This window comes from Mus caroli, chromosome 2, assembly GCF_900094665.2.
Source record: "Mus caroli chromosome 2, CAROLI_EIJ_v1.1, whole genome shotgun sequence".
NCBI classification, from domain to species: domain Eukaryota; kingdom Metazoa; phylum Chordata; class Mammalia; order Rodentia; family Muridae; genus Mus; species Mus caroli.
The window spans coordinates 99440380-99455370 of NC_034571.1; the positions used below are offsets into that span (position 1 = coordinate 99440380).

The window sequence follows — 14991 nt, forward strand, 5'->3', positions numbered from 1 at the left end:
GCTTTGAATCCCTTGCTATCAATCACTAGCTGTGTGACCTTGGTGAAATTAGCTAATCACAAGAAGCTTTTTGGCTTCCCCTGAAAACAGATAATGCTATGTTTCCCACAAGGGTATAGAAATAATATTTAAAAGGCAATTACCACAGTCCCAGTGCGCATAAATACTATTTTAACCGTTATTATCTCATACTTTTCCCATTGAACTGTGTACTGGAGCATAAGAAAATGACGAAAACCTAGTTCACTGTTAGTGAGGAAGCTTCAAGTTGCAGTGTAGGAAGGAGGGCAGCAACTCCTTACCTCATCTGGTTTCATAACAGTTGTCAGTCCCATTAAAACAGATGCATTAATATCAAACATTTATTCATGGTATATGGAAATGGGGAAAGTGACAGGGACGGACGGGCCAAAGAATTCCTGCCCTCCACCCCCAAAGAGAGGGGGGAGATCAGGGGCTGTGGGAGCAGAGAGCAGCACAAAATGGAAAGGCCCAGTAGCTGTGGAGGTGATGAGGTGGTGAGCTACAGTGAGGATGGACTACAGGAGCTGTGAGGATGAAATGAATATCCAGGAAAAGGGAGCACAGAGGAGAATGGGAGCTGTCCTTTCTGACCCACTGATGGCAAGCAGAGCCAAGCAGCTCAGGGCTAAGCACAGAATGAAACAATGAAAAAGGCAATTGGCCTTGGTTTTGAACCAACCAACTTGAATGGGGCCAAGTTAACACAGAGAAATCGGGAGTGGTTAAAGTAGAACATAAGTACTTCCTAAAACCCACTCATCAGCTCTATTGAATCAGACCCTCCAACGCTGCGTGCGTGTGTGTGTGTGTGTGTGTGTGTGTGTGTGTGTGTGTGTGTGTGTGTGTGTGCGCGCGCGCGCGCACACGCGCTCACACCACAGTTACGGACTTTTTTTTTTTTTATTTGAAACTTGTTAACTTTTATTCAGAATCAATAACAAATAATCTTAAAATACTTTACATGGTAAAAATAGTGACAACTCAGATGAGCAGGGGACCCTCCTGGAGAGTCCTTGTGCTCTCCTATCTGTCCTAAGACACCAGTCTCAACTGTCTAGATGGATTTTCTGCATCACTTCACATACTTATTTTCCCAGAAACAGTCAGCAAAAAAACAAATCTCTTGATGCTTATCTGCAAGTTTTTACCTGAAGCAAATTTTTACAGTCAATTTTGAAATTCCTAAAATCAAACTTAACTGCTAGTCTGACTAATTGAAGTATCTTGTATGGGTCAGCGTTAGGACATAATTTACACAATTATCTACTGGCCTCAAGCACTACCAGCTCAAATTTATATCATTTACATTAAAAAATACATTTTCCCCTTTCTTATAATCTGTTTTAAAACATAAAAGCTCTTTTCAGAAAGAACTCCAATTTTACACTTAAGATTTGGTGATCTAATATAATACATGAATATTTGTGGAGTTTTAAACATTCATTCCTCATTGGTACAAGATGTATTTCCTTATCTTCCATGTTCAAATATTTATCCTAATAAAGAAATAAAGTGAATTGCATAGTAAAACACCAGAAATAACTTGCTATATCCAGCAAAAGGCAGCATCTTAGCTGTATGTTCTAGCCAATCCCTCTCAGCCAGGCTGGTTAGGCATCTACACACTTGGGCACTTGGTAGAATGACAGTCACAATTAGCCACACTAACTGAGAACAAGATGAATTTTAATATAAGATATCTACAGGGATTCCAAACACAGTCCACTTATTTTTAAGCTTTAGTTGATCTGATCAACTGCATTTGTAAATTTGTTCCTCTTCAGGTAAACAGATAAATAGGTCATAGCTGTGCCATTCTGTAGATCCACTGAGACATTGAGATGTGTGCTATAAAACATGGCAAAGCTACTGAATCATGCTCCTTGTTATTCCCATGAGATACTTCTGTTATTTTAATGTTTTTAATATATAAGAAAATTCCCACACAAGATTTACAAAGTCACCAAAATCTTTTTGATAGCATTGTTCATGTGAACATTTTACACATCTTGAAAGAGTTCTCCAAGTATGCCTCTGGTTGAAATGCAAAGCCTGGTCTTGGATAACTACAGGCTTTCCAAGCTGCAAGCATCATTAAGAGGCATCTTCACCAACAACATGGTAAATATGCCAACTGAAACTAATTGGTTATTTCCACTAGTTAACATTGGTTTCAAAATGTATGATCTCTGGAAGCCCAATATTACTCCTCCTCTTAGACTTGTTTTCCTTTGCCTGACCAGCTCTATCCTAAAATGCCAAGAAAAGAAGGAAAGGAAGGAGAAAAAAATATGTTTTACTTAAGGCTATCTGCCCTACTACCACATTTTCATTAGAAATAATCCATCTAGTTGTTTCTTTTGAGAAGCAAAGAAATAAGAATGCCAAGGGTCCTTTTCTGGATACATCTATGGCTATGGGCAATACTGATGAGGCTCTTCTGATATCTAGTGCACCTCTCTGAGCTGGAAGATACGGAAAAGCACTGAACATCAACCAATGAAGCAAGTACAGTCTAAACTTACACTGCAAGTCAATAGGAGGTAGGCAGTAAATATACTTAACACTGCAATGAGGTTTTACACCAACCATCACCACATGCACAAAGAGTTCCGCATCACAAAGCTATTTCCATGTCCCCAGGGGTGACCCAGAAAAGCTGAGTGCTCTGACCTGGTTTGAGCAATTCTCCCTCTTGCTACCCTACACAGATCTTTAACAAATTACCACCCTCAAAGGTTTCCTTATAGCAAATCTAAGTCCTGTTAGAGATTCAAGTTCATTTCATTTGCTTTTGAAAAGCCACTTATTGATGAGTAAGAAGAAATTAGTATCTGTATTCAGGTTTATCATGAGAGTTTTTGAAAAGCAGGTTGGAATAAAAGGTTTAAATATAGCACATCACACTTAGATATGAGGGCCATTTAAAATGGAAACACAGCACTCCTATTCAGAACTTCTAGTGAAGAACATGCTTTACATTGCACATGAAAGTGTCAGTAAATGCTATCTCTCTATCCTAGAACAGCTCAACTGAATTTGAAGGAATCAGTTCACCCATTTAAAGAAGTGGCCAAGCAAACTGACATAATGTCAAGTTTATTTAACTGATTCATAATTTTTCTGTTGTGATATCATCAATTACCTACAAAAATCCCTTATTATGATACCTTAAGCTACAGATGCTAACTTATTGAAAACTTAAAACTGCACATTCAAAGTTCAAAAAAATGTGTGGTTCTAGCAACTTGTTAGGCCCTATTAATCATTTGGACTTATATGATCTTTTAACACCCCCCCCCTTTATGTAATACTGAACTAAACCCAGTTTCCTGGTTCTTTCCAATTTTAGTTTACCCTACTGAATGCTACAGAAAAATAAAGTAACTTCGTGACTTCTGCTCTCTTCTTACCCTTTGGAAAGTGGACTTCTAGCCAGTTTCACTCTCGTGATCTTTGCTACAAGTGGCAAAAATGTGGACACTGAACATCATGTCTCTACATGCTTTTTGTTTTATGTGTATGAAATTTTGCTTGCATAAATGTCTGTACACAGGCCTGGTGCCCACAGAGGCCAGAAGAGGGCTTTGATTTCTCTGGGACTGGAGATGTAGATGGTTATGGGCTGCTATGTGGGTGCTGGGAATAGAGCCTAGGCCAATGCCCTAACTCCAGTCCCGTCCTTAGAGTACAGTTTTGTGTTAATTCTTCTTAAGCAAACTGGTATCCCACATTAATAATGATTAGTAAAACTGTGAAGAAACACCATCAGAGAACTTCTCATCTGCAATAGAACTCTGTGGCCTTATAAAGCTAGGCCCGCTCACATTCAACAGTACAACACACTCAAATGCATTAGCTCCAATATAGTCACAGAAACTTATCATGTGAACCCTGTTTATAAGGATGGACTTATGGATAGAATTTGTTTTCAAATGAAGGTACGTCTACATTCTTTCTACCAGAAATACAATCTAATTAAAAAAATATATACACCAAAAAGAAGACCAGGTATTTAAGGCACATCTAAAAATCAATGCAAATCCCTTAAAAAGGTACACTCACCATGTCCTAATATTAAAGAACAAAAACGAACAACACACTGGCCTTTTAAAAAGCAGGAAGGCCCAGATGTGATTAGTAACACAACTAAACAGCATTACAAACAAATGCTACAACTGGCATGTACTCCAGAAGCAGGCAGAACTGCTGCAAGTTAGAGGCCAGACTGGGCTCCTGGAGACCAGCCTAGGCTACAAGAAAAGCAAAAACAAAACCTTGTCTCAAATAAAAAAATATTAGATAACAGCAAAAAAATAAATATGTATTTTACTGGTACAGTTTCCTCAGATACTATGGATTTCTACAAATACTGGCTATATTCTGTAATGTTACATTTAGAAATAAAGGCTCGATTCCCAAATTAACTTTTTATAATCTTAGTGGCAGAAGCCTTAAAGTTCATTTGGTGAGGTGGATAGTGTGCTGGTGTCGACATGGGAGGGGAATCAACAATCATGCAGCCACAATGAGCTTCTATCAGCACATCTCAGTTGGTGCAGAGCCTGATGTGCTATTGGGGAGAAGCAGCTGAGTATTTTCCCCACAGGCTGAAACTGATTATTGGCTTCCCCCCATTAGCATGTAGGGTGCTTATTGAAAGTCCAAATATAAGGCCGAGGGAGTCCTGTCCCAAGGCCAATGCTGAAAGACAGCCTATCACTTCGTGTAACTACAGTTCATGTGTGACAAACCTGACCTACATTTTTCCTTCTTTCTCCCAACAGCTTGTCACTGTTTTAAGGAGCTATTTTCAAAAGGCAAAAAGAAATGACCTTTAAAATGATGTAAGCAATGTGCATTCCTAAGACACCATTGACAGCAGTTTCATCAAGAGTAGCAAATCATGAAACCTACCTTAGAACAAAGGGCACAGCTGGCAGAATGTTGTAAGACCTAACCTTAGTAAAAGCCTCCTGTAGATGGCCATGGCTATGGTATATAGTCTTCCAAATACCACAGTTAAGATTGTAATGCATACATAACTAAGTTGAATAACAAGAAGTTTTAGGCATATGCTGCATAGAATTTGGGGTATAAAACTGTACATCTGAGTAGTTTACAGAAAGCTCCTTTCATTTCTTCCAAGAAGCCACACTTCAGCAGTTTTGTTAAGTTCTTAAGAGATACACAATCATCCCTACTAAGAATAGGACACGATTAAAAATAATGATAGACAAGGAATAACAGAGGCAAGAACTGGATGCAAATGCTGGGAAATGCTCCCAGACGTGGCCTGTAAACTGCTTTAAAGAGCTGCCATTGGGGCTCTGTTTCTTCACCACAAGTACCTACCATGCCGCTGCAGGTCATACTTTTTCTTGGTTTCTTCATTCCCTAGAATTTTCCATGCCTGATCAATTTCAATAAACTTCTGCATACACTCCTCCATGGTTCCGGCTGGCACATCTGCACTTTGTTTATCTGGATGATACTGCCAATCAAAAGTAAGGGTGGTGAACAGTTGAGTGAAGTAGGCTTGAAAAGAAAACCCACAAGACAAACAATCATAAAGCTGAGCTTTAGTTAAGAAGATAATGAGAAGATGGAAAGGAAGTTGCCAAGGCTTTGAGACAACAGTGCTGGGCACAGGAGACAACTGCCAGGTTAATTAGACCACTGCAGTAGTTGCAGCTCCACAGTGACACGATCTGTCACAACGTGCAAAGGCAACATTTTCTGGATCATTTGCTCATGGAGTCACTGGTCTCATGGACAATTTACCTACTGAAGGTGACTAACACAAATAGAAACTGGTACGTGCAGAGCAGCAGGGCCTGAAAAGGGAGGAACACCACCCGCCCAAATCAAGGCTTCCTTACATAATGTATTTGAATGTAGATACAATTTAAAAATGGACAAAGATAGTTTTCTTATGAAATTATACAGCCATAACGTTGAACAATCTCACTATAAAAGACTCTTCACACCTGGGTAGTGGTGGCACATGCCTTTAATCTCAGCACTTGGGAGGCAGAGGCAGGCAGATTTGAGTTCGAGGCCAGCCTGATCTACTGAGTGGGTTCCAGGACAGCCAGGGCTACACAGAGAAACCATGTCTCGAAAAACCAAAAGAAAGAAAGAGAGAGAGAGAGAGAGAGAGAGAGAGAGAGAGAGAGAGAGAGAGAGAGAGAGAAAGAAAGAAGAAATGAAGGAAGAAAGAAAGGAAGGGAGAGAGAGAGGAAAGAAAGAAAGAAAGAAAGAAAGAGAGAGAGAGAAAAAGACTTCACATCCTTCTCAATGCTGACATTTCATAGTTTCTAGGCCACATTTGTAAGGAACTCAATAGAACAGTTTAATATGAATTGATTAAAAATTTTTCTCATATGAGCTTTTTAACTCTTATGAAACTTTTAGTACTGTTTTCAGTATTTACACTATTTGGTCAAAAGCAAAAAGTTCTGCCCAACTCATCCCTGAAAAATGCTAACTGCAGTGTCATTTGCTGGGGGCTTCACCTACCTACCCTTTTCTCCTTTTCTCTTTAGTTCTCTTGTCTCTTTTATGTCAAACAAATCTTTCAACAAACAAATGAAGAAAGATTAAGTTTGGGACACTTTATGTACAATAACAGGCCGGGTTACTGGGGATAGTCAGATGGTAACTGTTGACGCTCAGGTACATAAGAGACCATCTGACAGCGCTATCTAGAGTTTTCCAACCAGTATTACTTTGAAAGTTTTATCAAACATACTACAGAACACATTTAAGTTTCAAAGATAAACCTAGTAATTTTCTCATTTTCTATTTCAAGTTGTCCCAATATAACAGGCAAATAGGCATGCCTTTATTCCACGACACGTGGGTGAAGACAGATCATCATAACATCACATAAAATCACATAATGGCACTACTGGATTCTTCCACTGACTTCCTTACAAACGTCAAAAGAACATAAGATCTTACAAACACCCTCACTTTTTATTCAAGTTGCTAGTTCAAATTTACATAGGAAATCATGGAAACATGAAGCTAGATAACTTTAATTCACATTGAAATCGAAAGTATGTAAGTTTAAATCTTTTTTAGCTGTAGGCTTTAGCAGTGGATGCACTGTCATGGTAACCTGCCTGACACTGCTATTGATCATTATCAGAAGCGCCAAAGGGATTCTCTATGTGGTAAAGGGAAAAGCTAGTAGACATCATGCATGCTGGGTAAACAAGGAGAACTAAGTTTCTACTTCAGCACACTTTCTCTTTATGCCGAACTCATCTGGTAGTAGCATTTAGACGCCTAAACTAACTGTTAGTATATCTGAAGAGATGAAAGGAAGTCTTCTTCCAGGACTTATTAGTGCGTTCATAAACACTATTCCAATATCTCAAAGTTCCAGATAGTCAAGGAAAATTCCAAAGCCAAGATGTATTAAAGCTCTCTAGCTAATGCTCACTTTGCTCAGTTACTGTGTATATATAACTCCAAAGAAGCCGCCAGTGCACATTTAAGATACATTTCAAAGCTAGGCATGGTGGCTCCAAGTTTCAGTTTCAGTACTCTGAGAAGCTAAAGTAGATGGATTGTCAAGTTAGAGGTCAGTTTGGGCTGACATACAGTGAATTCAAGGCTTCCTTAAGATCCATGGTGAATCCAAAGCTATAGTGGACTACACAGTAAAATCTCATTTCACAAACCAAGAAGCAAGTTTTAAAATTTTTCATGCGGAAATATTTAATCTCAGCATAAGTATCAAATGATACCCTAGAAATATCATTCCATGCTTCTAGGAAAAGAGCTATGTGTATTAAAAGCTTGGTAATTTTAATAGGCCACTACAGAAAATCTATTTGATAGATGTGACCATGTACCAATCAGATAAAGAAAACTCCACAAAACTAGGAATTAGCTCCTGGCTACTCCAAACTGAAAGGTACTGTTAATGTTTATTATGAGTTCTATAACTGTCAGTGTGATCCAAACTTCCTCTAACTTGGTATTTTCCTGATTACTACTGAAATAAGTAGCTTCTCTTCTGAGGCTTAAACTACTAGAATTCAATATGATACTACAACAGTTAGTTCATGGACACAGTCCATTAAGAAATGGCGATAATCCCTAGAGCTGACAAATGAGACTCCAGGAAATTAAAAGGCTTCTTCATAGCAAAGAAAACAATCACCTGAGTAAAGCGACAGCCTACAAATGGGCTATAATCATACAGCTTATTAGAACTTATATAGGGACTATATAAAGAACTATAGGGCTGGAGAGATGGCTCAGCAATTAAGAGCAATTAAGAACTCTTCCAGAGTTCTTGAGTTCAGAGGAACCCATAGTCATAGCTGGTGAAAATATAAACCAGTCAGCCACTGGAGAAGTTAGCGAGCAAGTGAGGAGATTCCTTAAAGACCTAAAGCTATCATATGACCCAGTTATACATCTTTTGGTTATATACCTAAGCCTGACATACTAAATTCAACCCCTGGGACTCATAGGTAGAAGGAGAGAACTGTGGAATGGGTATGTGTGCACACACAAACACAATAATAAAAATGTAATATGGGAATTGTAGAAAGAAGAAAAATATGTTACCTTGGGATACTAAAAATCTCACTTTGTTTTAACAGCAATTCCAAAGCAAAATGAAAAGACTAAAAAGGAACAATATTGCCTATAGTAGTCTCTGATAACAACCAAATATATCTAGTTCAAATTCCTGGCTCCTGTAATTATTACTTAATATTTTCATTTTGCTGTCTCTCAGGTGCAGAGATAGCACTGTCTTCAGGCTTCTAGAAACCTTAAAGACCCTGTGATGAGGCTCCTCAAACCTACTGCCTCCTTTCTTTAAGCCATATTTAATTCTTCATGTTTTACTGTGTTGTTAAATTTTGGTTTGTTTTGTGATGTGATAACCATAGTTGACACTACATAAATGGGGTCTGAGAGACAAGCAGGTTTCTTATCTTTTTCAAACATGGAAGGAAAATGAAGCCTCACAAGTCAGCAGATGATGAGAACTATAGGTACATGCTCTGTATAGGCTGAATCTTAAAGTGAGTTTCCACATGGAAAACAGCCTCAATCACTATCCTTTTTTTTTTTAAACACAGAATGTAATTTGGGGGGGAATCAGGGACAGTTGAGCAGATTGGGATCCCTCTGCCATTCTACAAGGCAACACATTTCCATATCACACTTCTGCAGAAGAGTCAACACTGGTAAGGAGAGACACTGGAAAGCCAGAAAAGGGTACAGAATTGCCTTGTCTGTTCTTCAGGCACAATCAGACCTTTCTACTGTGTGGCTCCCTCATTCTGCTGTAACTGTTAGTGACTTTCTGCTCTAATTGGTACCAACTACTACCTTCACACATTTAGAAACTAGTGAGCCAATGCTCTCGGAGGAGGAGAAAGAGGAGGAGGAGGAGGAGGGAGAGAGAGATTATAAATTGATGAATTAAACAAAAATAAAAAACCAAGGAAGAACTTCCCTTTCTCCTAAATACATTGTCCCTAGTTTGCTCCTATCTCACCCCCCACTCCATAGTAGATATTTTCTACACATTTTTGAAAGGTGATGAAGTAACTGTATTTAGTAACATCTTATAATTAGGACACACTTAAACAGAACTTTATGTTTTCACTTGCAAAAGCTGATTTGTAAAATACCAAGTGGCGTTACTGAAATGAGCAAAACCTTGAACTGCTGCTTCGTGGCGAAGTGGCTTGATTACAAGTAATCCCTCGGGGCACGGCCCAGCTCAGTATCATTGTGCATGTAGGAGGGATAATGCAGGTTGACAGGTGTGGTGGTACAATCCCATGCACCGAGAAGCCGAGATGAGAGGACCATGAACTCAAGGCCAGATTGGACAATATGACAAGATATTGTCTCAAAAACAAGACACACACACACTAGCAAGCATGCATATGCATATACTAATTAACCAAAAAGAAGACTTGTGATTTGTAAGTATCAAAAAATACACCTTTCTCAGTTCCTTTGGGAATACTGAGAATAACTGAGAACTTAAAGAATATATATTAAAAGCCGGGTGGTGGTGGCGCACGCCTTTAATCTCAGCACTTGGGAAGCAGAGACAGGCGGATTTCTGAGTTCCAGGCCAGCGTGGTCAACTGAGTGAGTTCCAGGACAGCCAGGGCTACAGAGAGAAACCCTTTCTCGAAAAAGGAAAAAAAATATATATATATTGATATATAATACATATGTTATTAATATAAGTACATTCAAACTTGATGTGGGATATATGTGTATGCCTATATGTATATATTTATATGTGTATAAATATGTGTGCTTATTATATATGTTTGTTTTGTTTGTGTATTTGTGTGTGTGTATCTATATGCAGCCCATACCATATGCTGCCAGTGAAGGACAGTTGCAAGTTAACTAGAACTTCAATGACTGTGAAGAGGTTGGAATGTTGCAGGTCCAGAACCTAATCACAATTTAACTTGGGCTACTTTTAACTCCCTAACAAAAGAAAACAGTCAGACATTCCTTTCCCAACCATGTCTCAGAATAACATCTTGTAACTAACAAATAAAAATATTTTGGAATGTATTAAGTTGAAAAAAACTCTAGTTTCCACCAGCCAAAAGGCTGAAAGGTAACTGTTGGTGTAGCATAAATCTGTGTTCCTGGGTTCTTCGTATTTGACTCCAGAAGAAATTCCTATATACCCTTTAAGATGAGAGTTGTTGTGTGTATAGTGTCCTACATGGTCCGGCTGTGAAACCCATCAGCAGTCTTACTAGAGGATTGTTATGAATAGCATTTTGATTTTCATTCGGATAGACTCTGACATGTACTATGCTTCCTCAGCTCTCAGAATGAGGCTTCGATGTGAGGACATGGCCACACTGACAGATAAACTGAACTAGTTATATACATGGCTACAGGACCAGGCTCTAGGACCTCTGACTCTTTGAACTCCTAATCCTCCAGCCTCTAGAAAAGCCATCTGAGCATCATGGATGTTTTAAAAGACACTACTTGATCTACCTGACAGATTGTAAAACTTCTGCAACCCATAAGTACATTAATGGCCTCTGAGACCAAATTAGAGATGTGGTTTTTTGGTTTTTTGTTGTTGTTNTTTTTTTTTTTTTGTTTTTTGAGGTTAGTTACCTCTAATAAAGAGAAGAGGAAGATTTAAAAAAAAGAGAAAAGGAGGAAGTTGGTCCAGGGCAAGCCAGGAAAGCAAGCAGAGGAAGGGGAAGAGAATGCGGCTTTTAAAGAAAGGATTACAGGGGAGAAGCAGAGCTAGGGAACCGAGGATTTTGCACATCAAGAAGAAAGAGGGGAGAGGCTGAAGAAAACAAAACTTGCGTTATTTTCGGTGTGGATGTTTTTCAAAGGAAGCACTAGGAGGTGGGTTTGGAGAAAGTAGATTCCTGGTGATGAGAAACTAGGAAGTAGAAGGCTGACCTCTCAGTACACTCTGAACAGCAACATTTAAAACTTTACAGTAAACACTGACCTCCAGCCTCCTCCAAGGATCACCACTAGGCCACTGCTGGCTCTCCCTGTTCTCTAGGTTCTTTTTGTTGTTCTTTTTGGCATAATTAAGAACGTGAACACTGACCCTAAGCTAAAGTCCCCATGCCAAGTCTAGAGTGGTAATACACAGACAGCAACCCTCCCCATGCTGTTCTGATGGAGCAACCTGAAGCTCTGGGGGCCACCAAGGCCACATGGTACTAATTAGTGTGTGCTCTGTCAAAGGGCTCCTGCTCTTCCTCCAGTAACTGATCATCCTGCCATATTAATGAAATGCACACACTGGCTTGAATTCCCCCAAGTGCCTCACCCTGGAGACAGGAAAGCAGAGAAGAGGACTGTGGCAGATGAACTTGGCCACTCTCCCCCATGTCAGCTCTAAATACCTTCCTGTTTCTTTTCTTTGTAGAAGTGCTTTTGTGGAGCTAAAATGCATAGTTTCCTTAACTCTAATTTCTGATTATTTAATTTTACAGGCCTTAGGAAGCTATCATGAAAATTAAATGCATGTAAAGAGCACTGGCACTTTAATACACACAAATTCAAACTTGACATGGGGTTAATCACATAAGACGAGTGCTGGTGACAATACTTAATCCTTTCCACTCCCTGATGAGAGAAATCTACCTAAATGAGACTAGCTAAACAGGTGAGTGACTTGATATGGACAGAGACTCGGGAGTACAACAGAACACACAACGCTTCCTGGGACACGAAGAACACATATGCCCTCTAGATCATTTCAGGTTTTCATCATGGCAAATCACAGTTATCATAAAGCAGCCATTAACCAGTTGGTGAGGGAGTCTGCTAAGCTCTGTAGGAGGAATTCCTTAATCACTGTGAATGCCATTTAATAAGGGATATGCACTGATTGACTCTGCTGTCTTGTTTCTTCACCTCCATGATGTCTACCTGCTTCAAAGAAGACTATGTTACAAAACATTTGAATAGAAGGACTACAGAGGTGTTCTCTATACTCTTATACCACATTAACATTATGAAAGCCAAAAGGGGGAAAAATCCAAAGGTAAAGTCAAGTCTAACACACTACTGCCACCTAATGCTTAGTAAAATATTGTCTAAAGAAAGTCAACAGTTCATTGTTTTGTGTAACAACTAACAAATACAACATGATTTAAAAAAAATAAAATCAGACCTAATTTTCCATGGTTTTGTGGCTTAGAAAAAAATGTAATCTATGTTAAAGTTTCCAACCCAAAGATGTGATTATCCTTCAAAAGACACCTATTTACCACCTCACTACAACTCAGATACTGTGCCAGCCAAGATTTAAGACAAAGGAGAGATCCCTGCCCTTAAGGCTCTCACTGTCTGATGGAAAAGGACAGACATGGGAATGAGCATTTATAATGTAATGGTTACGATGAGGTGCTAAGATGACAGCATGAACAAACTGCTCATCCTGTCTGGAGAGCTGTGTAATGAAGACAGAAGATTAGAGAGAGGGTGTCTGGGGTGGAGAGAAGCTACAAATACAGACCAGCAGCTAAGTAAGACAGACATCAGAGTTATAAACAACAGAACTGCATGGCAGACAGAGAATCAAGATTATGGTGAGACATCTTAGAATGTGAAGGCTCACCTCTAAAACTCCACTTTAACTGCATGAGAGAATATAGCTTTGCTTCAAAAACAAAACAAATCCAAAATCTGTCCCAGGCATGGGTGAGGTGTGACAGCTGACTTTCTGAGCACAGGTTAGAATAACCATAGGTTCAAAGACTGCCAAAGGCTAAGTCACTTTACATGCTGGTCTTAGGCTCATGGGGGTCAAGAACAATCTACTATGATCACTGAACGTGAGGAATAACAGAAAATGGAGAACAGTGTTACCACCGTACAGAGTAGTCAAGAAGCCAACCGCTCCTTGACATTCTGCCCTGAAGAGTGCAAGGAACAGGCTCCCCCAAGGACAGAAAAGGTGAGTGGATAGGATCTCTGACTCTGGAGAAGTCACTTTGGCTAATGCAGCCACAAGCATAGGCAAGGGAAATAGGCTATGCTCCCCAGAATTCTAGCAAGGTTCCAGCTTACCAGCAGATCATAGAAGACAGGAGAGTTTCTGACTAAAGAATATCTTCAGGACAGTCTCAGAATTGTACCTTACCAGAAGGAACACCTCCCACCATTGAAGAGGAGGGAGTGGGCAAAAATGGGAAAAGGTGTTTCGACTGCCAAAGATGGCAGGTGAGGTTATTCAAACCAATCTCCCACCCCCACCCCCCAAATACAACTATAGAGCCCAGAAAATTTAGACATTCATTTATTCTAATACAAAGTATTAGGTTTCACTCAGTATTTTCAAAACAAAATTGTTTGGAGTCAACTCTCCACTCTCCCTTTTCTCTCACCCCCAGATTGCTCTATACTCTTCTCCCAACACTAGTGGCCTCCTTTCTACTTTTTGTTCCACATGTCTTAATGTCCTATCTCCCCATATAATCCATATATGACAAAGAACATAAGGTATGCCTTTCTGAATCTGTGTCACCTTACCTTTCATATCTATCCATTTTCCTAGCAAACTTCATCATTTCATTTTTCTGTATAGATTCTAGTGGTAAAATTTCACTACATCTATTATCCATGTATCTCTTGATGAATGCCTGGGTTGGTTCCATTCCCTGGCTATTGAGCATAACACAGCAATTAACATGGATATGCAGCTATCTTGGTAGGTATATTTACAGTCCTGTAGCTATATGCCTAGGAGTGGTATGGGTGAGTCATACAGTAGCTCTATTTTTAATTTTTTGAAGAACCTCCACACTGATTTCTCTAATAGCTATACTAGTTTACATGCCCATCAGCAATGAGTAAGGGCTCCTCTTTCCCCATATCTTCACCAGCATCTGTTATTTGTTTTTGTGATTTTTGTGTAGCTAGTCCTTCTAGCTACAGTTCTGAAATATAGTAGTTTTAATATGTATGTCCCTAATACCTATGCTGAAAACTTTTTAAAAATACTAAATGAGTTAGATAGTTTTATGTGAACTTAACACAAGCTAAAATCAATTGAGAGGAGGGAACCTCAATTTAAAAAGTATCTCCATAAGGTTGCAATGATTGATGAGGAAGGACCCAGCCCATTTTGGTGGTGCCATCCCTGGATTGGTGGTCAAGAATGTTACATGAAAGCTGGCCAAGTAAGCCACAAGTAGCAAGCCAATAAGCACCACCCCTCCACAGCCTCTGCATCAGTTCCTGTCTCCAGGTTCTTAACCTGTTTGACTTCCTGTCTTGACTTCTTTGATGATGAATAAAGCCAAATAAACCCTTACCTCCCAACTTGCTTTTTGGTCACAATGTTTCATCACAGCAATAGAAACCTTAACTAACACACTAATCTCTCTCTCTCTCTCTCTCTCTCTCTCTCTCTCTCTCTCTCTCTCTCTCTCTCTCTCTTTCTCTCTCTCT

The 14991-nt window shown here is 39.4% G+C and overlaps 1 protein-coding gene across 2 annotated transcripts in view; it reads right to left on the reverse strand.

Annotated features, from left to right (window-relative positions):
- Positions 1-14991, reverse strand: part of Dnajc24 (DnaJ heat shock protein family (Hsp40) member C24) — a 41386-nt gene that overhangs the window by 11339 nt on the left and 15056 nt on the right. For both annotated transcript variants that reach the window (XM_021155810.2, XM_021155812.1), the window contains exon 3: positions 5380-5518. In XM_021155810.2, the coding sequence (XP_021011469.1) occupies positions 5380-5518 (139 nt within the window). The remainder of the gene's footprint in view (positions 1-5379; positions 5519-14991) is intronic.